The sequence below is a fragment of the Henckelia pumila genome, chromosome 2 (assembly GCF_033568475.1).
Source record: "Henckelia pumila isolate YLH828 chromosome 2, ASM3356847v2, whole genome shotgun sequence".
Taxonomy (NCBI): domain Eukaryota; kingdom Viridiplantae; phylum Streptophyta; class Magnoliopsida; order Lamiales; family Gesneriaceae; genus Henckelia; species Henckelia pumila.
The window spans coordinates 6,802,084-6,827,261 of record NC_133121.1 but is presented as its reverse complement, the minus strand read 5'-3'; the positions used below and the strand labels follow the sequence as shown (position 1 = coordinate 6,827,261).

General features: G+C 33.3%; 3 protein-coding genes across 3 annotated transcripts; 1 reads left to right on the top strand and 2 right to left on the bottom strand.

Annotated features, from left to right (window-relative positions):
• Positions 1 to 110: 110 nt before the first annotated feature.
• LOC140883251 (NADH dehydrogenase [ubiquinone] iron-sulfur protein 5-B) lies at positions 111 to 2,895 on the bottom strand. Its single transcript, XM_073289643.1, has 3 exons — positions 2,767 to 2,895; positions 1,327 to 1,519; positions 111 to 469 (listed from the first exon to the last, which is right to left on the bottom strand). The coding sequence occupies exons 2-3, from the start codon at positions 1,474 to 1,476 to the stop codon at positions 374 to 376; spliced, it is 246 nt and encodes an 81-aa protein (XP_073145744.1). The 5' UTR covers positions 1,477 to 1,519; positions 2,767 to 2,895; the 3' UTR covers positions 111 to 373.
• Positions 2,896 to 10,127: 7,232 nt separating this feature from the next.
• Positions 10,128 to 14,462, top strand: LOC140880703 (malate dehydrogenase, glyoxysomal-like). The gene is made up of 9 exons (XM_073285373.1): positions 10,128 to 10,434; positions 10,882 to 11,097; positions 11,644 to 11,958; positions 12,433 to 12,522; positions 12,596 to 12,679; positions 13,049 to 13,084; positions 13,198 to 13,287; positions 13,370 to 13,464; positions 14,000 to 14,462. The coding sequence occupies exons 1-9, from the start codon at positions 10,357 to 10,359 to the stop codon at positions 14,070 to 14,072; spliced, it is 1,077 nt and encodes a 358-aa protein (XP_073141474.1). The 5' UTR covers positions 10,128 to 10,356; the 3' UTR covers positions 14,073 to 14,462.
• Positions 14,463 to 19,376: 4,914 nt separating this feature from the next.
• Positions 19,377 to 23,147, bottom strand: LOC140880712 (uncharacterized). Its single transcript, XM_073285395.1, has 2 exons — positions 20,491 to 23,147; positions 19,377 to 20,069 (listed from the first exon to the last, which is right to left on the bottom strand). Exons 1-2 carry the CDS (start codon positions 23,084 to 23,086, stop codon positions 19,642 to 19,644), a joined length of 3,024 nt encoding a protein of 1,007 aa, XP_073141496.1. The 5' UTR covers positions 23,087 to 23,147; the 3' UTR covers positions 19,377 to 19,641.
• Between the last annotated feature and the right edge of the window lie 2,031 nt (positions 23,148 to 25,178).

Genomic DNA, 25,178 nt, shown 5'->3' with positions numbered 1-25,178 from the left:
TCAATTATTTTGTAGAAGGGTGTTGAAGAAAATGGTTTCTTGTACGCTGTCTTATCGATCCACTGGTGAATATGGAGACAAATGCACATTGAAATCCTTGACTAGATGGAGAAAGGGAAACAAGACAAACTTCATTACAAGGAAAAGCATGCCAAATGTTGAAACAGTGCACGCTTCAATGCTAGATAGGGAAAAAAAATACACCTCAAATTTTGCTCCAACAATCCCATTTAGGAGATTTATAATTGTTGTTCTCGGGCATCCCACAACACATGAATACAATGTTTATATCATTATTGAAAACAGTGTTCTCAAGAAGATGGCATAGTAACCCTTTTCGATTGCTCAAATATAAGACAGCCATTCATGATCCTCAGTGATGACCACCATCTCCGTGTTCCTTGCCCTTCTCTGCAGCTGCTCTTAATTGACGCTGCTCCTCCTTATAGATTCGGTTTCTACGTTGAAACTGCGATAAATGCAAAAATATTAAAGGCATCATTGAGAAATGAGAGGCAACAACCGCCTATCATGGAAATAAACACTTCCTGTAAACCTTATCGTTCAGTTCACAAGTATCTTATGTGTTATGAATCGCTCGTAACCCTTTGCTTAATCGTAATTGATAGAAAAGGTTGAAAAACCAATGCCCATATTGGTCGCCAAGAATTGTACCTAAGCCAACCAAAACAGCAGATGAAGGCTAATACTAAGAAAGGGAAATGCAGAAACGAGGTGAAGAATCTCGAACCATTAAATAGCCTGGCTTCTGTGATTTTTTTGACTGGGATTTTGGTTCATAAATAAAACATAGAAATGCAGGCACATGTAAAGATTTCGCCCCACCACATGACAAATTGACCAGACCCTCGTGTTTCTGGAACTGCAGATAGTGCACAAGTCATTGCACTACTCCCAAGATTTCACTAAATCGTATCAAGGTATACAGACCAACCCCCAAGCCAATCAAGGACACATAAGAAACACAAAGGCAATGGACTTGTAGTGTGTTTGGATGCATTGAGCTTGTTGAATTAGAATCAGTAAAAAACATATTCAGATTCGACTCAAAGCAGTTCTGAATTATAATTCCAATTCTCAAAGCTTCATTCCTTGATATACCACGCACTCTTTGACTGGTAGACCAATGGCATCACTGGTTATAAATTGAACACAAACTTAATCTTCATAGGCAACAAACACAAAAAGTCGACAAAAATCAAACGCAAATGGGATGATGGAAATCGAGTTGAAGACCCCAGTATGCACCTTTTAAGAGAATCAATACATGAAATCAAAAGAAAAGGAAGCAAAAAGAAAACATACCTCTTTTGAGTGGTGGAGGCACTCAAAATAGTCTTCACGAAGGAGGACACAATCCTTGGGCTCACGGCAGCGAGACATACATTCGCTAAAATCCATCCAGAAGTCGTAACATCTCCCCTTGTTTCCTGTTATTCCCCAACCAGAAGCCATTTCTTTCAGGGTTTCCTTGTTAGTGTTCAGTTGACTAGATAATCTGATAATTGGACGAATGAAAATGAGAACAAAAATTCATTAATAACTACGTTGAACTAACAAACTGATATAATTTAAATAAAAGAGTTTTATAACAGTTTTTTCCCGGATGGGTGAATGTTTTTTGAACTGAAAAGGTGATAATTGGCAAATTCATACTTCTATGTTTCTTTTAGTTTTTTTTTAAAAAGTTAGTGTTTCAATGCATTAGTTAAAACTAAAATATAGGGCTGCCAAGATTATCTCATGCGAACCACCAGTGAAAATAACCGATTTATCATTGCTTAAAAAATATATAGTGATATTTCTGAATTGGTTCATTTTAACTTCATATTCATGGGAGAAAATTTTTTCAAAGTAATATGCCACCTATTTCATCACTGCAAGCTAAGAGAAGAAAAACGTTTTAGCTACATTTATCTACGCAAGACAACACTTAACCAATTTCACATTCCAGTCACTTGGAAAAAAAAAAAGAGGAGTGGTACAATCTCATTTGATAGCTAGTAAAATAATATTTGCAGGTGTCCAGTTGAAAAATTGAAAATTTCTCAAGTTGCATACTACCAAGAGCAACCTTCCTAACTTCATCCTAGTCTCGAACGAGGAACAATGTGTTAGAATTTCCAGCATTCAATCTCACATTATGAGCTGCCCTATTTCACCAATTCAGCATGAAATTGAGCATAATACAAAATTGACGAAAAACAGCCTTAACTAATGGCCTACACCAGCTCGAGTGTTAGATTCAGTCATACATGTAGAGATATCATATTACGCTTCCAGGATTTAATTTCATAACATAACGTTTCCTCAACAAGGTGACGAACCTTTTTTAACATAATTCTCGAGAGAAAACAGAACCAAAGTCTTGACAAAGTAAAAATGAAATCTGAACCGAACTCTGCCGTTTTGTATTAATCCAAAAATAAATCTTTAATTAAATCATAGCTAAACGTGAATTACAACAAAACCAGAGCAAACCATCGTGAAGTTGACAGAATGAAATCAGATTAGTGAATCTGTCCAACTACATAAATCAAGTAGGAAACTCGAACACTACACAATCCCACACACAACCCGAATTCAACTCGATTATGAACTTAGTTCAACAAATTTATGGGGAAAAAAAACATGTACTCAGAAACCTATTTGAATCAATACTTCTGCCCTAAATCCTTGGCAGTTTTGCGATTGAATTAGGAAAATGATACTGCTCAAAATCTTCAGATTCAAATCCATTCTCACCTTGTACGCCGAATGCAATCGCCCACGGAGAACAATAATACGATCAAATCACTCCCGATACTCTCAATTTCCTTTTCTTTTTTCTTTTTTCTTTTTTTTTTCTTTTTTTTTTATTTGATTCTTTTCCTCGGTTCCTTCTCTCTGTTCTGGGTTGGGTTTGGTATAATAATGTGGGCCGAGGAAACCCGACCCAGCCCATAAAAGAATAAGGCTACGAAAGAATATTGTTTTTATACAGAGCAAAAGTGCTAAATGCAATTAGGCCCAATTAAGACTCAATTATAAGAGCAAAACATGTTCCATCAATTATATAATTTTAAAAAATTGCATGTTTAGATCGATTAATTAAATTCAGCCAGAAGATAAAAAATGTTGAAAATTGAAGAAATAATTTAAATTCTATAAACTTTTAAATTTTTCAGAGAAAGCAGCTTTTTCGGTATAAAGGATTAATTGTGTGTTGAATATATATATTTTTTTTAAAAAAAAAAATCAAAATCCCAAAATTTTAAATTAGAATTCAACATTTAATTTCATTTAAAAACATTCACTCAAACGAAAATTTGTTGGAACCACCGTCTTTAATATTAATGCGGCCTGTGTGAAACTATATGCATTCAATTATGATAGCGGAACCTATAAAATAATTGTAACAATGGCTATCTCTTTTCATTTTTCTGGAGTGACGTATATAGCAACACATATGGGCATTAATTTTAAAACCTTGTCAAATTAGAGTAACTCCACATTAAACGAATAAAAATTGTAATGTAACAAAATATGTATACTTGTATAACACACACATCTTTAATGGGGCATTTTATTTTATTTTGAACAAAGGACATAATCACAAGGTGCGCGCATACAATCACATTAGGTATCTCGGAAGTCTGAAGAAATCTTCTGCTACACAATATGTTACACCTTATTCTATAAGTGTGGAAATTGGATAAAAATCATGAGTTGATGCGGATCAAACGGAATGTGGGGCTTGAGCATAGTTATTTTAAGCAATAGCTCGAACATCGACTCAACCAAATCATTCGAGACTTTAATTTCCTAAGATATATCATATTGTGTAGCAGAAGATTTCGTCCGATGCTAGCTGTGTTTACATCCAATTTTGTGTAGAGCAGCAGCCAAATCCTTGTTAAAAGAAAGGAATTAAAGAAGAAAAAGAAAAAGAAAACCAATGGATTCAAAGGAAATACAGCTAGTACGAGATAAGACCAAGAGAATAACATTTTCTTGAATTGATTGTGGCTAATAAGAAAATACTAAAATAAAAGAAGCAAATTTTCCTTTAGAAAAGAAATTAAGCCAAAGTTACAAAGAGAAGAAATCTCCATAACAAGAAACTAAATTAGCATGAAAATTAAGGTGGTATATGTGTGTACTGCCTGGCTCCATTCTGTCTGCCTTTTTTTCCAAAGCTTTTCAGGACAAATATATCAACCATGAGAGCCCACAAATAACGAAATAATCGATACTGCTTCGTCAACTTCAACTGAGACGATCAAAACTCATAGGAAATGACCATCGAGGGCCTACGAACAACCGCGGTCGAGACCTCTTCTCCATGTCAATGAACGAGGGTAGATCGGTCATAATTTTCCGAAAAATGAAATATTTTTGAGCTAGCTAGGAAGTAGCAGAGGAAGAAGGGTTTTTTTTTTTTTTTTTCTTGTGAAGATATATATAGAATTATGTCATGTCCCCCTCCTCCTCCTCCTCCTCCTCCTCCTCCTCCTCCTCCTCCTCCTCCGCCACCGCGAACTACGAGTCACGATCTCTCTTTGGTCGGCGTTGGAGAGTGGGAGGCGGCGGAGAGGGCGGAGGAAACGGAAGACAAAGCTCGCAGTCGCCGTGCAAGAAAAGACACGTACTTCTACTTCAAATCACGAGCGCCTGGTTTTCTGGTCATTGGAACACCATTCCAAATTTATATTATAATATTATATTATATGCCTCCCGTAAATTGCATGTCGATCCCTCTTATTATTTATTATATATAATACATACAATTATGTAAAAGTGAAATAAATTACTTTAGTCACTTCTTTAAATTAAAGAAGCTAAAAACAAAGTAATATTCAAATGTTAGTACTAGCTATGATTTCAGTTTTGGATTAGCTTTATCTGACGATGCATAAATTACATTATCGTGGTCGGAATTTTAGTTCTCAACAAGGAAATATGTTATGTTGCTTTTGAGAATGAATAATTGTTTGTGTAAAAAAAACGTATATAACCAACCACCGATTATAAATTTTGATAACGTTTACGTAAGATCGATACTGTGTTTATCGATATTGGTGATATTGTGGCCGGTGTTGAAACGGTCCGTTTTCTGGTAAGATACAATTACCTTTTGGCTTCAATTCAATCGACTCATCAATGATTTGATGAATTATCCATACAACACTCACTGCTCCAACTGTTGCGTTGTTCCCTATATGGATTTCCTCACTTCCACTCATTCTCCTTTCTTTCATTATTATTTCCGAATTCTTATTATTGTTATTCAAATAAATAAATAAAGAGTAAAAATTAATTTGGTACATGAACTACTAGTTAAATGTCAAATTGATATACGAACTTTTGTTAATAGCTTAATTGGTACATGTCCATTTGATTTTGACCAAATTATGATGAAGAAAATGGTATAATAGTCTTGTGATAATACAAATTAATTAAAGCAATAATATTATTTTAGTTTCAAAATCAGCTTCATCATTTTTGTCCGTCAGAAAACCAAAAACGACTTTTAATTTTTTATTAGTTATGTTCTCTTATAAAATTATCGTGTTTAAATAAACTTTCAATATTTTATTTGTTGATTAAAAAACATATGACACGTTATGACGGAGTTTAATTGGTATTTTGATGAGTTTTTCTTATAAATATAACTTAAAATTTAAAATTAATTTTAATAGAACTTATGTAATATTTTTATTAAAATGATATATTCAATACATTTTTACATAGTTAAAATATTAAAAAATATTTTATCACAATCACTATTTATTTAATATTTTTTCAAAATATTATCGAGAAAATTATGTATACAAAAATCAAAATTTTAGCTAAAAAATATTTATTTATTTTATATGATATCAATTTATTTATTTATAATTATTTAGATATTGTATGCCTTAATATAATTTATCTAATCCTTCTCATTGAAATATATAATATATTTAATCTATCTAATATAATAAATATTATGTACAAATAAAATTTTTAATCAAATCAATTTTTTCGTATAAAATATAATATATAAATATATCTAATTAAAAATAAAATGTGCATTTTTGTAATGAAGGGTAAATTGGACATTTTACATTATCATCAGAAATTGATCGGAATCCGGTGGACATGTATTAATTAAGTCATTAACAAAAGTTCGTGTACCAATTTGACATTTAACCAATAGTTTGTGTATTAAATTAATTTTTACTCAATAAATAAATAAATAAAATATATGTTATGCGTAATTATTCGATTATTTTGTGAATTTTCTCTTGTAAGATTTAATATAATATTATATTGTTGAAAATTAAGTTCAAATTATTTACTACACGATGAAGAAAGAAAAGTAGATCAATTCAATGATGATTAAGATGTTGAATCTAAGACAGCGGCCGCATATGTATAAATTCAATTGATCTTAATTGAATTATCACCGGCGTCTGATTTAATATTAATTTATTAAGGAATAAAATCAGCGTGTCGCAAGTATAAAAAAAAGTTATTGAGGTAATTATTAATTTATGTATTTTTCGTATGAGACGGTATCATAAATATTTATCTTTGAAATGAGCCAATATTAGTAATGAAAAATAATATTTAGATAAATTAATATTTTTTCATTAGACGAATCGAAATATAAATGTGTTTCATAAAATTGGTCCGTGAGATGGTTAAATTAGAGTTTTATGTAGTATTTTTTTTACTAAGTTGTCCCAGAAACGTTACTTTTTTATTTAAAAATTATGCATAAAACCATGCCTTTCGGCTAAAATATAAGACTTTGTTGTGAAATAGTATCTTATTACTTTAAGTTGTGTATAATAATAATAATTTTTTTTTTAAAATGTGTATAACAATAATTTTCGCATTTAGTTGTTTTTAAAGCCAACTGTAGAGTTCCAATTTGTTCTTATAACGTTTTCTTTCTTTCTTTCTTTTTAACCATACTGAAATACAGGTAAATTTGTTGATTATAATTCAAATTCCAAAAACATCTATTAAAAAAAAATTAAAATTGGCCCATTAGGTTGTTCCAATTAATGGAGTGCTCAATTTAGCTTTACAAATTTGTGAAGTAGTTGAGTGTTTGATCAATAATAAAAAATTTGATTTTTTAGATCATCACTTTATCGAAAAATAGTTAGTGTTTATTCAATGCGATTTTATCTGACTAACATAATTTGCAGAATCTCTTGTAGCCTAAAAATTTATCGGTGTGTATTGAATAGTAGTGAGGACAAGCTCCACTGCCATAAATATTACATCTTGCGCAAATTTTGTTCCTAAAGTTTTGATATAGTTATAATACAAAATTAGATGTGACATGAGATTTATTGACATTATTTTTATATATTTATATAATTTATAAGATATGAAAATTTAAGTACGGTTTATACATTAAATTAAAGTATTAAACTAAATAAAAATGTCGATAACTAATAATTTTATAAATAAAAACACGGTAATTATTCTATTCTCGGTAGGAACAAACAATAAAATTTTCGACATTATTCTTAATTATAGGAACAAACGATAAAACTATTCTTAATTTAAAATAAGATTTTGAATGGTAATCGATATTATTCATAAATTTAGCTCAATACATTTCGAATTCGATTCAGGAAACTCGTGAATATTCAATAAGTCTCAAACATGTCTAAATTATTTATTTATTTATTTTTAAAAAAGACACTATATGTTTTTTTAAAAAAATTTATTAAAAAATTATTATCATTATATATCATAATGTAGGAGAGACAGGCACTGTGAGTGGAAAAAGAATAGGCCTGAATGTCAAATTGACATCAAACATCCAAAGAGTAAAAGACATCCATCATTGAACCTTTGAACAGCTCCACGTTTGGCGCTGTCCCCTTCACAACATTTGCATTTTGCACTCACTAAAATTGATTCATAATCAATGATCAATGAATCAATTTTATGAGACGAATCTCTTATTTAATCGATGCAATTAAAAGTATTATTTTCGATTCAAGGCGTTATCGTATTGACACGTCTCGTGACTATAGATATGCGAGTTCGTCTCATAGAAGATCTAATTAATTTTTAACAAAGTATCTGTTTACTTGGTCCAGTTCAGAAAATTAAAACGGTGGGTCAAATTTGAAAAGCTTGATTCTAAAGCGATTCGGTTAATTCAGAAAAGATCGACAAATTATATTTGACGACAAATATTCGGTTTAATCAATTTTTAAAGTATTTTTGACCTGATCGATAATGCATCGATCGATTGTGTACTAGTTAATTACCATAATCAACACTGTGGGCAAACATTATAATTAATTAATTATCATCACATGAGGTTGGCGGACAAGTTAATTACGCCCACCTCACTTTGTTTTAATTTTGGCGAGCTCATGAAAGCGTGTTGGCGAATCTTACATGGGCCTAAACTTCAAAACACTGATCCAACACTAGAAGGCCCAAATTTGGTGTATTACACCAAATTTGGGCCTTCAGTAAATAATAATCGGCCCAATTTGTCAGAATATGTGATTTAATTTTCTCAATATATATATATATATATATATATATATATATATATGAGTTTCTTTCAAGCGCCCACCTATCATGCTCACTATCATGCTCACCAATGATGTGGCACTATTCTATTGGACCACATCTTTATCACATCCAATAGAATAGTGTCACATCATTGGTGGGCATAGTAGTGGACATGATAGGTGGGCATTTGAAAAAAACTCTATATATATATATATATATACTCATAAAATATATATATATATATATATATTAATTGGATCAACAAAAATAATTTTTATAAACTAAATAAAGATAAAATATGAATTTTGATTGTAAATTTTTAATTTTCTAGTGATTTTTTTAATCTATGTAAAAATTAAGCAAGTTTGTATGAGATGATGTATTTAGTGATATTTATTTGTTTAATATGTAAAAAGTCTTTTGAGAGTGACACGATCTCATCGGTTAATTATGTGATATGGATATTTTAATTAACCCGTACACAAAAATATATTACATAAAAATAATATCATACTAAGTTTTTTTTTTAAAAAAAAATAAAAGACTAGGTTATTTCAAAAGTTTCAAGACAACATTAAAGTTTTGATTCTTGATGGGGGCAGGGCGCATGCCTAGGGCCTCACTTTGGGTCGGGCCCCAAATTTTTTTTAAAAAAATTATTATAGATGTATATTATAAATATTATGTATTAATGTACTTCAATTAATTTTTATTATATTATAGTAGCTATTAAAAAAATCAAAGAATATTTATATATCGTCAACAACAAAGCTATCACCCAAAATAATATGTTTAATTGTCGCTTCGTTCATCACCTCTCTTGACGTTGTTTGTCGTCGATCATCACTTTTCACGTTTTTGGCATTGATTTTTATAGCTTGATGTTCGACCAATTTTCTCTTGACCTCTGTGTGCGTTAAAATTTGACTTATGAATCGTTCAATTTATTTTAAATTTAATGTTATATTTTAATATTTATAGTTAATTTCATGTCGTGGTTGAAAATTATAGATTGAAGGTACAAATTTCGAAACTTAATTTTGAAAATTGGGACTTTTATTTAATTTATCTTTAATGACTAAATTAACTGCTTTTAAATAAAATTAGCACTTAAATTGTGATTTTTAATAGTTCAATGTGATTTTTTTTGGGATCATAATTATATTCACAAAATATGATGATAATTTCGTATTGCTCGATTATATATGATTTTTTAAATAAAATTTGATATTTACACTCTATTTTTTGTTACCTACACTCAAATTCATGTGTAGAATGAAGTGCAAATTTATTTACAAATGTAGTACAAATAACAAAAAATGTATTGTAAATATCAACTTTTAAAAAAAAATTAATGTAAGAAACTCTTCCTCTAATCTTCGTCCTAGAATTCATTTTTTTTTGAACCGCCCCTGATCATGATGTATTATTCTTATTTTTTGAAACCATGATGTATTATTCTTATTCAATGATGGATTTATGAGAGATGTATAATATATGAATATTAGAATGATTTATAATCCATTTTTGAATATTGGAGTGATGTAATATTTTAGTAATAAAAGGGGAAAAAAATTGAATCATATATCATGATCTCTTCAAAGATTCAAAGCCCCGAATGTAATCCAGTTTCACGCATCCCAAGCAAAATCTTGCGTCATCGTTCCCTGAAATCCAATTTCTGGGCAATTTTCACGTAATAATATATAAATATAAATTCGATCGGCAACCTATTCCATTCCACTTTCAATTTTTATCAGATCGATCATCTTCCCGTAATTTGCTGCTTTTGTTTCCCGTTTCAATCAAATCATGCATCAGGGTTCGGAAGTTCATCAACGCATTGCTAGGATTTCCGCTCACCTTAATCCTCCTATCGATGAACTTCAGGTATGTGATTAACGTTTGATTTCATTTCCCTTGGGTTTTTCAACTCGCGGGGAATTTTTTTTATCGACATGACATGACTGTGCTAAGTCGAAATGTTCTTAGTTTTTTAGTTTAATGATTTCAGTTTACTTCAGTTTGTATTTATTTTTATTTTTATTTTTGCTATAGATGAAGCTCTTGATCAGGTAATTTCTGATTTTTCTATGAAAGCCTAGTTTTTGTTCTGCTGCTTTAGGATTCTGAATTGCTTTCACTTTAAAATCTTTTGGAACTAAAAGAAATTCTAAGCCAATATGGATACCATAGCATTGGCATTGCTCCTTCCCAAGAAATAGGAAACAAACTTCGAATTTCTTGTTAATTTGGGTCCCAAAATACAAGAAGACGTTCAGTTTGAGTTCTTGATTCACCCTGATGCTCATTATTTCGATATTTATGTGCATAAAGATTGGGAGGAGTTCGAGTATAAGTTGTGTGGATTGTCGGGCAAAAGGTGGGTCTGCGGGATTCAAAGTGGCTATACTGGGGGCAGCTGGAGGCATAGGACAGCCTTTGGCAATGCTGATGAAGATGAATCCTTTGGTTTCTGTGCTTCATTTGTACGATGTGGTCAACACTCCTGGCGTAACATCAGATATCAGCCATATGGATACTGGTGCTGTGGTAATTTCACCTTTTATCTGTTTATAATATCTGTTTGTTTGTGAGTTCCTTATAGCTATTCTATGGTTTCAATTCGTTAGTAGAATAAAGTGTCCAACTATTACATCGCGTATTTCGTGCTAAAGTTTCCCTGCTTCCTGTGCCTAGCATTTCTCCATTTCAACATATTTTAGATCCTTTATTGGAAGAGACTTGTTCATGAGCCAGCGAGACTTGTTTTCATATCTAATAACTGAAATAAAACCTGTCAAATGATTGGTTCTTGCCACTTTTCGGCTTATATTTGAAATCCGAACTAGTATAAATAACGTCAGTTAGGTCCTTTATTGGAAGAGACTCGTTCATGAGCCAGCGAAACACGTTTTCATATGTAATAACTGAAATAAAACGTGTCTAATGATTGGTTCTTGCCACTTATCAGCTTATATTTGACATCCAAACTGGTATAAATAACGTCAGTTATGCCTTCTTACATCTCTGAAGATGCTCTTATTGCAGTGGGAAAAACTAGGCTACTTGATTATGACTAAATTGATGGATTTGTAGGTTCGCGGTTTTCTTGGTCAACAACAGTTGGAGGATGCACTCACTGGCATGGACCTTGTAATCGTTCCTGCTGGTGTTCCCAGGAAACCTGGAATGACAAGGGATGATCTTTTCAACATCAATGCAGGAATAGTTAAGACTCTTTGTTTGGGAATTGCTAAGTGCTGTCCGAAGGCCATTGTCAACTTAATTAGTAATCCTGTGAATTCCACCGTTCCAATTGCAGCTGAGGTTTTCAAGAAAGCTGGCACCTATGACCCTAGGCGTTTACTTGGTGTCACCAAGCTTGATGTAGTCAGAGCCAATACATTTGTGGTAAGAAATTTTTTCTCTATTGTCTAAAGTTGAATCTAATTTCATACAATTTATCCTTAATGATCTATATGCTCTGTTAATTGTGATTGGTTACATGTATCGCTGTGGGACTTAATTTGCATGTCCTTCATGTCTCAATTCTCTATTTTTCTGTTCTTTATCTTTATTTCTGGCTTGGGTATCCGTATACCTGAAAAAAATAATAATAAACCAGTGTAAAATCTAATTAGAGCGAGAGATTATTCATGTTTTAGTCTTCTGGCAGAACTTGGCCTCTTAAATTCCAAAGTAGCTAATGTGCAATTTATATCTTGACAATGTCGATCTATATCTCATCCAAAAAGGAATCTACTTTATTTCCCCCTCCCTATATTTGATCATTATTGGGTACTTTTGATCCATCAAAACTGGAAAAAACGACATTATTGACATTAATTTTCCTTTTTCTACCATATGGATCATCTGTGTTTGAAGGCTGAAGTTTTGGGGCTAGATCCACGGGAGGTTGATGTCCCAGTAATAGGAGGTCATGCTGGTGTGACAATTCTACCTATTCTCTCCCAGGTTGAACAATGCGATTTCCCAACAAGAATTCTTTTAGTGCCATTTTCCAATTAAATTTTACCGTGCAATGTAGGTTAAACCTTCTGTTTCTTTCACCCAAGAGGAAACCGAGCATCTGACTTCTCGCATTCAGAACGGAGGGACTGAAGTTGTCGAGGTAAGTAGGTTTCTTGGTTTGAATTTCAAATTGAGCACCCGCCCTTTTTTTTGCACTGATGCCATCTGGAAATCTTAGGTAGCATTTGGCTGAACTCGATTTTTTTTAAAAAAAAATTTAAAATGAATGAATACATTATTTCATGGTTTAAGTTTGCTTTTTAAAATACTAAATTGATACGATCAAATAAATTATTGATTAAGATTGAAACACAGAACTGGTGACTTCAGACGTTGAGAATAAAATGTAATTAAATATTTCAATCAAGAAATTACACACATGAAAAGTCATCAGAGGAAGTATTAGTTACTCAAGTTAAAGGCCTGGGCTTTGGCTTTTAAGATAAATTATTGTTTTTTTATGCAACAGGCCAAAGCTGGAGCTGGATCTGCGACACTTTCAATGGTAGGCTACAGTTTTTGCAATATTAGCTTTTAATTGAATTCTACCAATAAACAGGTTTCACCATTATTTTCTAAGCCAATAAACTAAATGAAAACTGTGCAAAAATGTTACAGGCGTATGCTGCAGTAAAATTTGCCGATGCGTGCTTGCGAGGCATGAGGGGAGATGCAGGTGTCATTGAGTGCGCATTTGTATCTTCTCAGGCATGTACTTAAATCCTTGATCCGTGAAAATTTGACAGTCCTGTATATCCACTGGAATGACACTATTCTTTTGATCTTTCAGGTGACTGAACTTCCTTTCTTTGCTTCAAAAGTACGACTTGGGCGCAACGGAGTCGAGGAGTTATACTCACTCGGTCCACTTAATGAATACGAGAGGTGTGAAACAAAGAGCTCATGATCTTCCATTATACATTATGGGGTTTTCTGGATAAATATTTGTGTTAAGTAAATACAACATCACGTGAAATCTAAAAATGTGCAAAAAAAATCCTAGTAAAAGAGAAGTAGACGTAAAATCCCTGTTTTCAAATCAATGCTAAAATCATCCCCTACATCAAATATTTTTCATATGCATGATCCATGTGTTCATGTTCATATAAGTTAAAAACATCTCTATTTATGTGTATTGGCTCTAACCAGATCAAACCAAGTACCAAACTGCAAAGAGCTATTGTTTCACACCCAGAAGTAAATGAAGACGGCGAGGAAGTCAATCCAATTATTTTATTCAAGAACTGGAAGTCCAGTTCAGCTCTGATAATCATTCGCACTTTTTCGAACCGAGTCCTTTTCGTTTAGTTTCAGGGCTATTTGCATCCTACGTGCCGTAACGTGCATCAACTGGAATTAGCGTAGTTTACAAAACAGAATGAGTTTCAGGCCTTCTGATGTTTATTTTTTTGTATTTCAGGGTTGGATTAGAGAAGGCAAAGAAAGAGTTGGCCGCAAGCATTGAGAAGGGCATTTCCTTTGTGAACAAGTGAGTGCCTATAGGCAAGAATTTTCTACCATGTCACACTTCTCCCCACACGAATAAAGCTCGCGTCTTGGACAAACGTTGTAAGTCGTTAATGAATGCCATGTATCCAAGCATTTTAATAATAGTGAAGCGTTCTTGGAAGGAAATAAAATGCTCTCTATGATTTTAATCGAGCTTCAAGTTTACAGTTATCTTTTAAAATAAAAGTTGTCAAGATTAGATTTTGAAGAACTCTGTTCCAAATTATAGCCAGGGTCCAGCTCGATATTCTTGGATTCCAAGGCCAAATTAGAGGTAGGGAAAGGAACTATTCTTGTATTGTTGGTGGGTGACAAATAAAAAGGAACAAACGATAAGATTACATTTTTTAACATTTGGCTCATATAGTCATTTCATGTGTGTCTATTTTACACGAATCAATGCACTCTGAAAAGTTTTTTGTTTTAATAATTAATGAATAAAGTGAAACTATAAATGATTAAAGGATATCCCACTTAATATATTTGCACCAGTCTTGTTACACGCACCAGTCTTGTAAGTGTAACCTGCAGTACATGCAATTATTATGCATCGAATTCTACCCAGTGATTCTATGCTACAACGGTTGAAAACACACCCTCTTTTGTGTTTTTGTTAAGATGTTCGCGTGTCCACAGGGGCATAGGGGAGTTGGTAAGGCCTGAGGTGACGTGGGAAGAAATTTTCCAGCATTGCGGGTTCGATCCTCGTGTGGAGCATATTCTCTGCTGAAATATTATGATGGGGGTATGCTCTGGGGATTGGGTCATGTGCTCCCTCCTTCAGGTCCCTGCCGCTCGTGCACATCCCTCGATTTACCCTCCGCATGAGCCAATGGGCCTCTGACTCATGTGGAATGGGGTCCCCTTCAGGGTCAACCCTTTTTAAAAAAAAAAGTTAAGATGTTCGCGTGAACATCATGATAAAAAAAAATCATGTGGACCCCGCCTATAACTTTTATTGTCATTTAGCGGAATGTTCGCGCGAACATCTGAATAAAAGATAGGTAGTGTTTCCTCAGGTGTACAATAAAATCACCTAATTCTAGTTCTAACTTATCTTGTTGGTATGAGTGGACTGTTTTTTTTTTTTTTCTAACTCAATCAGTGGACTGTTAGAATTGCACGAACAGGAACTCAAACATATGGTAGATATCTTTGTATAGAGATAATGTAATTATACTTTACAATAAAAATGAAAAATAACTTGAAGTCGTGAAAAATAAAAATGAAATCGATTGTATAGAGATCACACATAGGTCCACCTTAAGTACAACACAATATTTTTCGTGGGAAAAATACACGTTTGGTCTTTATACTTTACAACATAAACATCTTTAGTCTTTGAACTTTTTGTCATATCAATTTTTGATCCGGCCAAACTTGTGAAAAGATCATAAAAATAGTCCTTATAGTTAATTTTATGGTTATAGTTGATAGATAAATATTCATGTGCTTGGTATCTAACACCATAGACATGCATTAAACACAAAAGGACACCGAAAACTGGAATATTTCTCCATGTTTACGGCAAATTTATATAATATGAAATTAGTCATCAAAACATACCAAATACTCATAATTTGCCTGAAAAATAATCTTTCATCCAAGCAAAATGGTAAGATAAAAAATGCTTAGAACCTGTCTTAATTAAACAAAACTTTTTAATCTAACATATTGTCAAGAGAAATTGAAACACACACTTAGTAATAGATTTTCGGGTCTTAAAAAGGTGTTTGAGTTAGTAGAGTAGATGAGTGTTTGACCGATGGTCATGAGTTCGATTTTTTTTACCAACACCTTCTCGCACAAATATTTTGTATAGGAATTACTCTATGTTATTTATCTTACTAATTTAGTTTACGGACTTTTGTGTTTTTCCATATTTTTGTTCTATCCACAAATATCAAGTGAGTTAGAGGGGGGCACCGAGTTCGATCCTTCCAACTTGATTAGATCTCAATATTTTCAAATGGATTCATGCAATACAATGTAGATAGAGTTGCACATGAGTTGAGCCGAGTTCTAGTAGCACCTCACTCGAGTTCAAACCGAAATTTTTTTCGCGCTTGAACTCGAATGACTTTTTATTGACTTGCATCGAACATCAAATAATTTTAAGTTAGATCTGGTCTCAATGGAAACTGAAATCGAGTTTCGACCGAACTGCTCATGAACAATTTGTACTGCATTTAATAATTCATTCAAAATTTTAAGAAATGCTTGCAATTCAGAGAGAGAACGGTTGGGTTGTCAACATACAAAAAAGAGAAATAGGTCAAGGAAAGAGACAAGAGCATGGCTTCATTGCCAAAGTTGCATCCAATATTCGACAAAATTAATTTTACATTTTGCTTTTATTTATATGTTTTTTTTTTGAGAAATTAAAAAAAATGAAGTTCTGTCCTTTGTGCATTTAAGTGTTGATGATTTTAGGTAAATGGATAGCTATTGATTGCAATTGGCACCATGAATTTATTACACTCAACGTCGGAGAAAATTATGTGACACATCGTATAGTCACTTTTGCTGTCTTTACACCTCGAGGGTTTCACATGCCTTCAAATAAGTATTTTGTATAGGCAAAAAAAAAAAACTATAAAATTTTATGATAGTTTCTTTTAAACCATTTTATGATAGTTTCTTTTAAACCATTTTCACTTGATAAATATAGTTTCATAAAAAAAATCGAAAAACTATCTTTACTTTCATCCAAGAAATCATAAAATTATAAATTTCTCGAATAAATTTCACGGGATAATTCATAATTGCACAAGACCCTGCTTTAAAAAGTTTGAAATGTATTGAAACATTTTTAATAATATGATGGATTTTGTATTAATCTTTTTATATAATACATTATTAGTTTTTAAAGTTGAAACTTTTTTTTTTTGTTTTTTACTGCATAATACAGCTGGTTTCCAATTTTTTTTCCAGGTTATTCCATTATTAACGTCTACATCAAATAAAGATGGTGAAATCACACCCGTCCAATCAATCAACAGGTACGATTCTCAGGCATAATACTGCCACCAAGAGGCATCCAACGGTTGCGATCCTGCCAAGTCAGCAGATTATTCTCCTTTGTCAAATCATATCATTCACCGACTAAATCATTATGATTACTCAATGCATTAAGAATTGATTGATTGGAATATTTTGCAGCTAAAATCTAACTAAATAAATTTACTTATCTTTATTTATATTTTATATTAGATTATTAAAATTAAGAAGCATTGAGTAATAAGGATTATGATATGTTATTTTCAAAAAAAAAAAGTTACTATGATATGTTAATTTTTTTAATATTCAAAGTATTTATAGTACAATTATTATTTTTATTTGTGTCTCTTAAACATATTCGATGATCGACTAACCTTATTGTTCATCGACTAACTCTAGAAATTTTTATGTCGAACTTACTTATTAAAGCTCAGTTTGATACCCGTAATGGGATAAATAATATATAGATAAGTAATATAATTTAATAAAAAATAAATAAAAAATAATAATAAATATTTGATTTGATTGATAGATTATAATTTATTTAATTTAATATTTTTTATTTAAAAAAACAAAACATTATAGGATTCCATAAACATTATTAAAGGACAAAAAAGTTATCATTATATCAAGTTGTAGTTCTTTTTGGGGTAAATTACTGATATGACTTGTTACTTCTGCATTTTATTTCACCGACACTTTAAAAAATAGGCAACATCATATAAAGTAATCGTTCTAATTAGTCTTGATGTTCATTGGGAAAAAAAATAGAAATGAGTTCTAAGATGGAAAATTCCATAATATTCAATTCATCGAAATATTATATATATTTATTTATTTATTTCTGTCTTAAATATATAGTTTCATTTTATAATTAATTGTATTTTGTTATTTTTACCGATACATTCATACTAAGTATTAGAAACGTGCAACAATTTTTCGAATGTATTAAATAGGAATAAGGGTAGAATTAGCAGCAGTCCACGACAAAATCCAAGTTGTTTTTTTTACCATCTACAACTGAAGCGTTATGGAGATTAGAGAAGCGCTCAGTTGGCTCAAGGAGTTCAAGCATCATTATAGAGTTTGATGCGCTTCTAATTGTCAATGCTTTGAATAATACGGCTGTAGATTATTCTATTTTTGGTTTAATTATTGATGATTGTAAAATCATGACGTTGGATATTCCGTCATGTACTTTTTTTTTCGTTCGTCGATCAGTGAATCAAGCCGCTCATGCTCTGATCGAGCCGCTCATGCTCTGGCTCGATCAGTTGATTCTACAATTGGTTTTGAAGGTTGGTTTTCTCCGACGCTTTCCTTCCTTTATTGTTGATGTAATAGCTTGGGATTTAGTCTAATGAAATATATTTTCCTTAAAAAAAAGTGGAATTTGTATGTAAATATTGTTTTTTCAATGATTTTCTTAATATGTATGAAAACAAACAAGTACATGTATTCAGAATCGAAACGAGCATTAGAAAGTCACAAATGTTCTTTTTAACACAACAATTATTGATTCCTATGTGATAGAGAGTACTTGAAATATTGGGATGCAAGTGTAGCTCCAATGAATGGAGGCCTTGTTTAAAGCTATGAAATCTAGATAGGCACAATAACCATTTGGAGAAATTTCCCAATAAATAAAGCCAAAAGGGACAAAATCATAAATGGTCCATTCCCTTATCCTAAGGTTAATATTTTTGATATGGTATGTTGACAATAATTATCAATTACTCCCCACATTTAATGAGGAGAGATCTCTTGACTTCACTTTAAGGCAAATACAGAAGAGTTAGTGTCATGCTTCACTTGCATTCATTTCTCATTATGAATCCTGATTCTTTGCAAAAACGCATTGTGGTTTCCAAGTGAACCCCACCCTCTTTTCTTGGTAATTGGAACAATATTGCACATTGCTCAATATAAGTCAGTCCTATTTTCTAGGCTAATTGTTCATTTTTTAAACACACTTATCTATAAACCAAACCCCAGTAATAATGATGGTCGTATTGAATGACATTGCAATATTTTTTATCTACATATATACTATTCAACTTTACACAAAAATATCGGATCAATCGGTCTTACAAATATATATATTATCACAAAAAGATCTATTCATTTTTATGCCTAAAAAGTGAAAACCGACCACTTAATATTTATTTGGTTTTCGGTTGAGTCTACTCATTTCTATAGCCAACATGATGAGTGATGAGATATGGGCAATTGATATTTGATTTGTCACCCACTTTGCAAAACAAGATAGAAAATCAAGTACAGGACAGTAAAGATAATTTAGACTAGATTTGGAAAAGGCCCACCACCAATTCTTTTGTACATAAATTATGAAAAGGGGGACACCACCACCAAAATTATGGGCATTAATTAAAGTAAATGCTAGCAACCCAACACTTGGAGGAAACAAGGAAAATTTATAAACTTAGGAAATAAATATAAACCCCAAATATTAAAAGCTAACTCCAATTTTGAAAATGGCTAAGAGGGAAAGAAACCATCACTTTGCAAATCCATTAGGGAGAGTATGCGTCTTCATATGCTGAGAAGATCTGGTGGTGGTGATTGAGTTGGCTGAGGTTGATGGCTCTTTGCATCTGCTGTTTCGGATTCGACACTCGATGCCTCATCCCCGAGCTTGGAGCTAGGCAGCTTCGGGAGCTCGGTGAGTATTTGCACCACCTCTCGCATGGTGGGGCGCTCGACCGCCTGTTCTTCCACGCAAAGCATGGCTACGTAGAAAACATGCATCACCTCGTGGAGGGGGACCGTGGCGAGTCTTGTATCAAGAACCTTGAGTACTCCTTCCTTGTTTCCATCAGTCATTTTTCTTACCCATTGGACGATGTCTACTCCGTCGCCAAACTCCCCCACGGGCTTTCTTCCGGTCACGAGTTCCAAGAGAACTACACCGTAGCTGTATACGTCGCTCTTCTCATCGACCTTGAGTGTGTACGCATACTCTAAAATATCAAGATAATTAATTAATCTACAAAGATTATTAAATACAAGTGAGGCCAAAGAGTTAGCTAGCAATTCAAGGATGCTATAAAAACTGTGAATTTTCCAACCAAAATGGAAACTAAGTTGTTTACTATCATTTTCTTGGTGACCATCCTATCATTAATTTATTTTCAGTCAAAGTAGAGACTCATTAATATACATCTCAAACTATATTTCCACCAGTGGTTGCATACGTACCACATTGAAAGAGACTGAAATCAATATTAATATCATGTTAAATGAATCCTCCTAAGTCAATTCAGGCCATAATGACATGCTAAACGTAAGATTGTAACCACACAAAAGATGTTAGAACAAAAAACATCATTAACAAGAGAGCCATAATATCACTGATGACTTGATTTGAATTGTAATTAGTACCTGGAGCAATATATCCATAAGAGCCAGCGATAGCCGACATGCACTCGGATGCTCCCGAATCTTGCAAGAACTTGGCTAGTCCGAAATCAGCTACATGAGCTTCGAAATTCGAATCAAGAAGTATATTGTTCGATTTAACATCGCGGTGAATGATTAAAGGCGAGCAGTCGTGATGAAGATAGCAGAGGCCCTTTGCAGCCTCCACGGCTATCTTATACCGTGTGTCCCAAAGCAAATGACCTCCTTTCTTGCCATGAAGCACTTCCCCCAAGCTTCCATTAGGCATATACTCGTAAACCAGAAGATTAGTTTCATGATTCGAACAGAAACCCAGCAATCTAACAATGTGCCTATGCCTGATCATCCCTAGAGTCTGTATCTCTGCATTGAATCCATGATCATGAGACGAGCCATGACTCATCACGGGCAATCTTTTAACAGCCACATGCTCTCCATCCGGCATCACTCCCTTGTAAACTATTCCGGCACCACCCTTCCCAATTATATTATCTTCTTTCAGACAATCCAAGACATCATCACAAGTAAAATCCAATCTTTGGAAGGCGGTGAGCTTCCAGGCGCGCGAGTCGCTCGCTTTCTTTAAGGACCGAGCCTTGACTATAGCTGCCACGGCGAATATAATCGAACACACGAGCAATCCGATAACAAGTAAAAGCTTCATGGATGGAGAGAAAGTCCCTTTCTCATGAGGTCTTTCAACCCCATCAGAAACGCCACCTTTACAAGGCCCCAGATAGTGCCCGCAAAGATTCGGATTGCCCAAAAACGAAGTGTAGTTAAAGTAACTAAACTGGCCAGTATTGGGAACCAAACCAGATAGATTGTTATACGAAAAATCAACAGACGTTAAGCTCTGCATACTAGCAATTGAAGAGGGAATGCTGCCTACCAAGTTGTTTCGAGACAAATTCAAGTAGTTCAAAATCCTCATACTGGTTATCTCAGCCGGGATCTCGCCGGAGAGTTGATTCCTGCTAAGATCAACGAAAGTGAGCAGCTTGCACAAGCTTATCTCAGGCGAAATCGGGCCCGTAAGTTCGTTGCCGCTGAAATCCAATTTTGACAGCTGCTGTAACTTCCCTATGTCAGAGGGTATGCTCCCTGAGAACATATTACCATCGAGCAGAAGCTTCTGAACACCCACAAAGCTACCGATACTCGGCGGCAACGGCCCGGTTAGGTTATTGTTGGAAAGACTAATCTGGCCCAGTGCAGCGGATGACACATTGGTCTCTGGAAATGAGCCAGAGAGAAGATTATTCTGAAGCTCGATTTGAGTTAGCTGAGGCAAACTTAACAGCCCTTTCGGAATGGAGCCATTGAGAAAGTTGTCGCCCATGCGTACCCGATTCAATGACTCGCACTGACCTAATGATTCGGGAATCGGGCCAAACAAGAAGTTTCCAAGAGTAATCAGCGTGTGTAGTTGTTTACCATTACACAAGTTCAATGGCAAATTTCCGGTCAATTTGTTCGAGCTAACATCTACTTCTTGCAGATTACCGTTCGTCCCAAGATTCTGGGGAATACTTCCCGTGAAATTGTTCTCCCACAGCTGCAACACCTGAAGCTCCGGCAACTCGCCGATGAAATCGGGAATAGAGCCGGTGAGCTTATTCCTGAAAAGGTTCAATAGGGTCAAGTTTTTAAGCTGCGAAAATGAGACGGGTATCTCGCCAGAGAAAATGTTGTTCGAAAGATCCATGGATTTCAAGCTCTTCAGGTTCCCAAGCTCCGAAGTTAAAGGCCCGGAAAACCCATTCACCTGGAGGAAAAGGGTGTCCAGATTCTGTAGGTTTCCGATCTCCGCCGGAATCTCACCGGAAAGCCCACAGTTGGCAGCATCGAACCGTATCAAGTTGGATAAATCCCCAATCTCTTTCGGTATCCCACCTGAAAACGTGTTGAAATACCCAATGTACAGCTCTTTCAGCTGAGAAATCTTCCCTAACTCGGCTGGAACACTCCCCGTTAATTCATTCCCCGAAACGGCGAGGTATTCCAGATGTGGAAAAGAGCCAAACTCCGGCGGAATTTCCCCAGCAAAGAAGTTCCCTCCAAGATGCAAATGGCGGAGTTCGGTGAGTAAAAAGGCTTGCGAAGGAAAGTCTCCCGTCATGTTATTGTTATAAAGGTCGAGAACCTGGAGATTTTTCAGACCGTACAGCTGTGTGGGAAAGCTGTCACTGAAGACATTGTTAGAGAGATTAAGATAACGCAGGCCAACAATGTCACCGATTTGTGGCGGAACTGGACCAAGTAGGCCGTTAGCGGCAACAGAGAGGTTGTAAAGAAACCGTAGCTGGCCAACGTCGGCGGAGAGCGTGCCGACAAGGCTGAGATTCGATATGTCGAGGGCAGTCACTCGACGGGTGGAGGAGTCGCAGGTGACGCCTTTCCATGTGCAGTGGCTGGTGGTGGAGTTCCAGGAGGCTAAGGCAGATTGTGGGTCTTCGGTGATCGAAGCTTTGATAGAGAGGAGAGCCCGGTACTCCGGCAACCGCGGCCTCCTGGCGGCGGCGGAGTGGCGGAGATGGAGGTGGAGTAGGAGGAGGAAGAGTAGGAGGAAACGCATTTTGTGTTGCTGAGTCTCAGAGCCTTTGAATTTTGTCGTTTTATTCAGATGAGAAGAAGATGGGGGGAACTAAACTAAACTTAACTAGTGTGAGTTTGGTTTTAGATTTAAACATTTATTTTGGTTTTTTTTTATTATTTTTATTTTTTTTTAAAAAAAGAAAGAAAGTTGGGGTGAGGATGGTTATCAAAAAAATGGGAAAAAAATGTCGATTCAGTCCTAAATATTTGGATACATTCTCGGTTCAATCCTAAATATTTCAACGTTCTCGGTTTGGTCTCAAATATTTTCAAAAAATTCCCGATTCAGTCCTAAATGTTTTTATGTTCCCGATTTGATCCCAAATGTTTTAAAAAGTTTCCAGTTCAGTCCTAAATATTTTACGTTCAAGATTTCGTCCTAAATATTTTCCAAAAGTTCTCGATTTGGTCCTTTCATCTACAAACAAAGCGTAATAAAAAAAAACTTACAAACAAAAGATAAAGTTAAATAAAATAGAAGCTAATAATTATAATAATAATAATAATAATAATAAATGAACAAAAATTTCTTTCAAATGAAAATAAAATATAAATTATGCAAAATAAAATTATAGAATAAAAAATAATTGAACCGTGCAATTTTATAGTTAAAAACATTATCAATCACAAACAAATAAACAAATGTTTTAGAAAATAACTAGTATTACTTATTTCATAAAATATTTGAAAATTTCAACAAATTTTTCAACAGAAGAATACTTATGCTTAACAATTGAGAAAAAATAATGAATTATTTGACCACCGTTGAAGTAGTGATATGAAATTAAGTTTTATTTAATAGTAAATTTTTTTCAAATATTAATTTTTAAATTATAAAAAGAGTTTTAAAAAGATATATATCTTTTTCCAACCTCCAATTTTATTTTAAATATGCAAGCATCATGAATGAGAATATAACAAAATTAATAAAAATGTGAAATACTATCATTAAATTTTAATTCCTCAAGTTTCGTTTATTTTATTTAATTTTTTATTTTTTTAGCATCATGAATTTAATATTTTTATTTTGAACATTGTGTAAAATTGATTTAAATTTGGATAAAAACTCTAATAAATTTGTGTTTTATTTACAACTTGTTTAATGTTAAATATATAATAAATAATATAAAACTCAATCATAAATTATATAACACTACGCGGTGTTAGTTTTAACACACGAGTAGATGAAAGGATCAAACCGGGAACTTTTGAGAAATATTTGGCATGAAATCGGCGGGCAAAATCCCGATTCATTCCTAAATGTTTGGACACATTCCCGGTTCAGTCCTAAATGTTTGGACGTTCCCGGTTTGGTCCTAAATGTTTCTCAAAAGTTTCCGGTTCAGTCCTAAATGTTTATACGTTCCCGGTTTGGTCCTAAATGTTTCTTAAAAGTTTCCGGTTCAGTCCTAAATATCTATACGTTCCCGGTTCTAAAACATTTGTTTATTTGTTTGTGATTGATAATGTTTTTAACTATAAAATTGCACGGTTCAATTATTTTTTATCTATAATTTTATTTTGCATAATTTATATTATATTTTCATTTGAAAGAAATTTTTATTATTATTATTATTATTATTATTATTATTATTATTATTATTATTAGCTTATATTTTATTTAACTTTGTCTTTTGTTTGTAAGTTTTTTTTATCACGCTTTGTTTGTAGATGAAAAGACCAAATCAAGAACTTTTGGAAAATATTTAGAACGAAATCTTGAACGTAAAATATTTAGGACTGAATTGGAAACTTTTTAAAACATTTGGGACCAAACCGGAAACATAAAAACATTTAGGACTGAACCGAAAATTTTTTGAAAATATTTGGGACCAAACCGAGAACGTTGAAATATTTAGGACTAAACCGAGAATGTGTCCAAACATTCAGGACTGAACCGGGATTTTTCCTTCAAAAAATGTATTTTGGTACACGAACTATTGGTAAAATGTCATATTGATACACGAACTATTGAAAATAGATTAATTGATACATGATAAAATTAAAAGGTCAATTTTACCCTTAATAGGAATTAATATTATATTTATTAATTTTAAAAGAGTAAAATGTAT

Coding starts and splice junctions, on each gene's coding strand:
- LOC140883251 (XM_073289643.1), bottom strand. CDS start 1,476: ATGGCTTCTGGTTGGGGAATAACAGGAAACAAGGGGAGATGTTACGAC. Junction 470..1,326: donor GCCTCCACCACTCAAAAGAG/GTATGTTTTCTT, acceptor CATTTATCGCAG/TTTCAACGTAGAAACCGAAT.
- LOC140880703 (XM_073285373.1), top strand. CDS start 10,357: ATGCATCAGGGTTCGGAAGTTCATCAACGCATTGCTAGGATTTCCGCT. Junction 12,680..13,048: donor GAGGGACTGAAGTTGTCGAG/GTAAGTAGGTTT, acceptor TTTATGCAACAG/GCCAAAGCTGGAGCTGGATC. Junction 13,288..13,369: donor GCGCATTTGTATCTTCTCAG/GCATGTACTTAA, acceptor TTGATCTTTCAG/GTGACTGAACTTCCTTTCTT.
- LOC140880712 (XM_073285395.1), bottom strand. CDS start 23,086: ATGCGTTTCCTCCTACTCTTCCTCCTCCTACTCCACCTCCATCTCCGC. Junction 20,070..20,490: donor TTATGGATATATTGCTCCAG/GTACTAATTACA, acceptor TTGATATTTTAG/AGTATGCGTACACACTCAAG.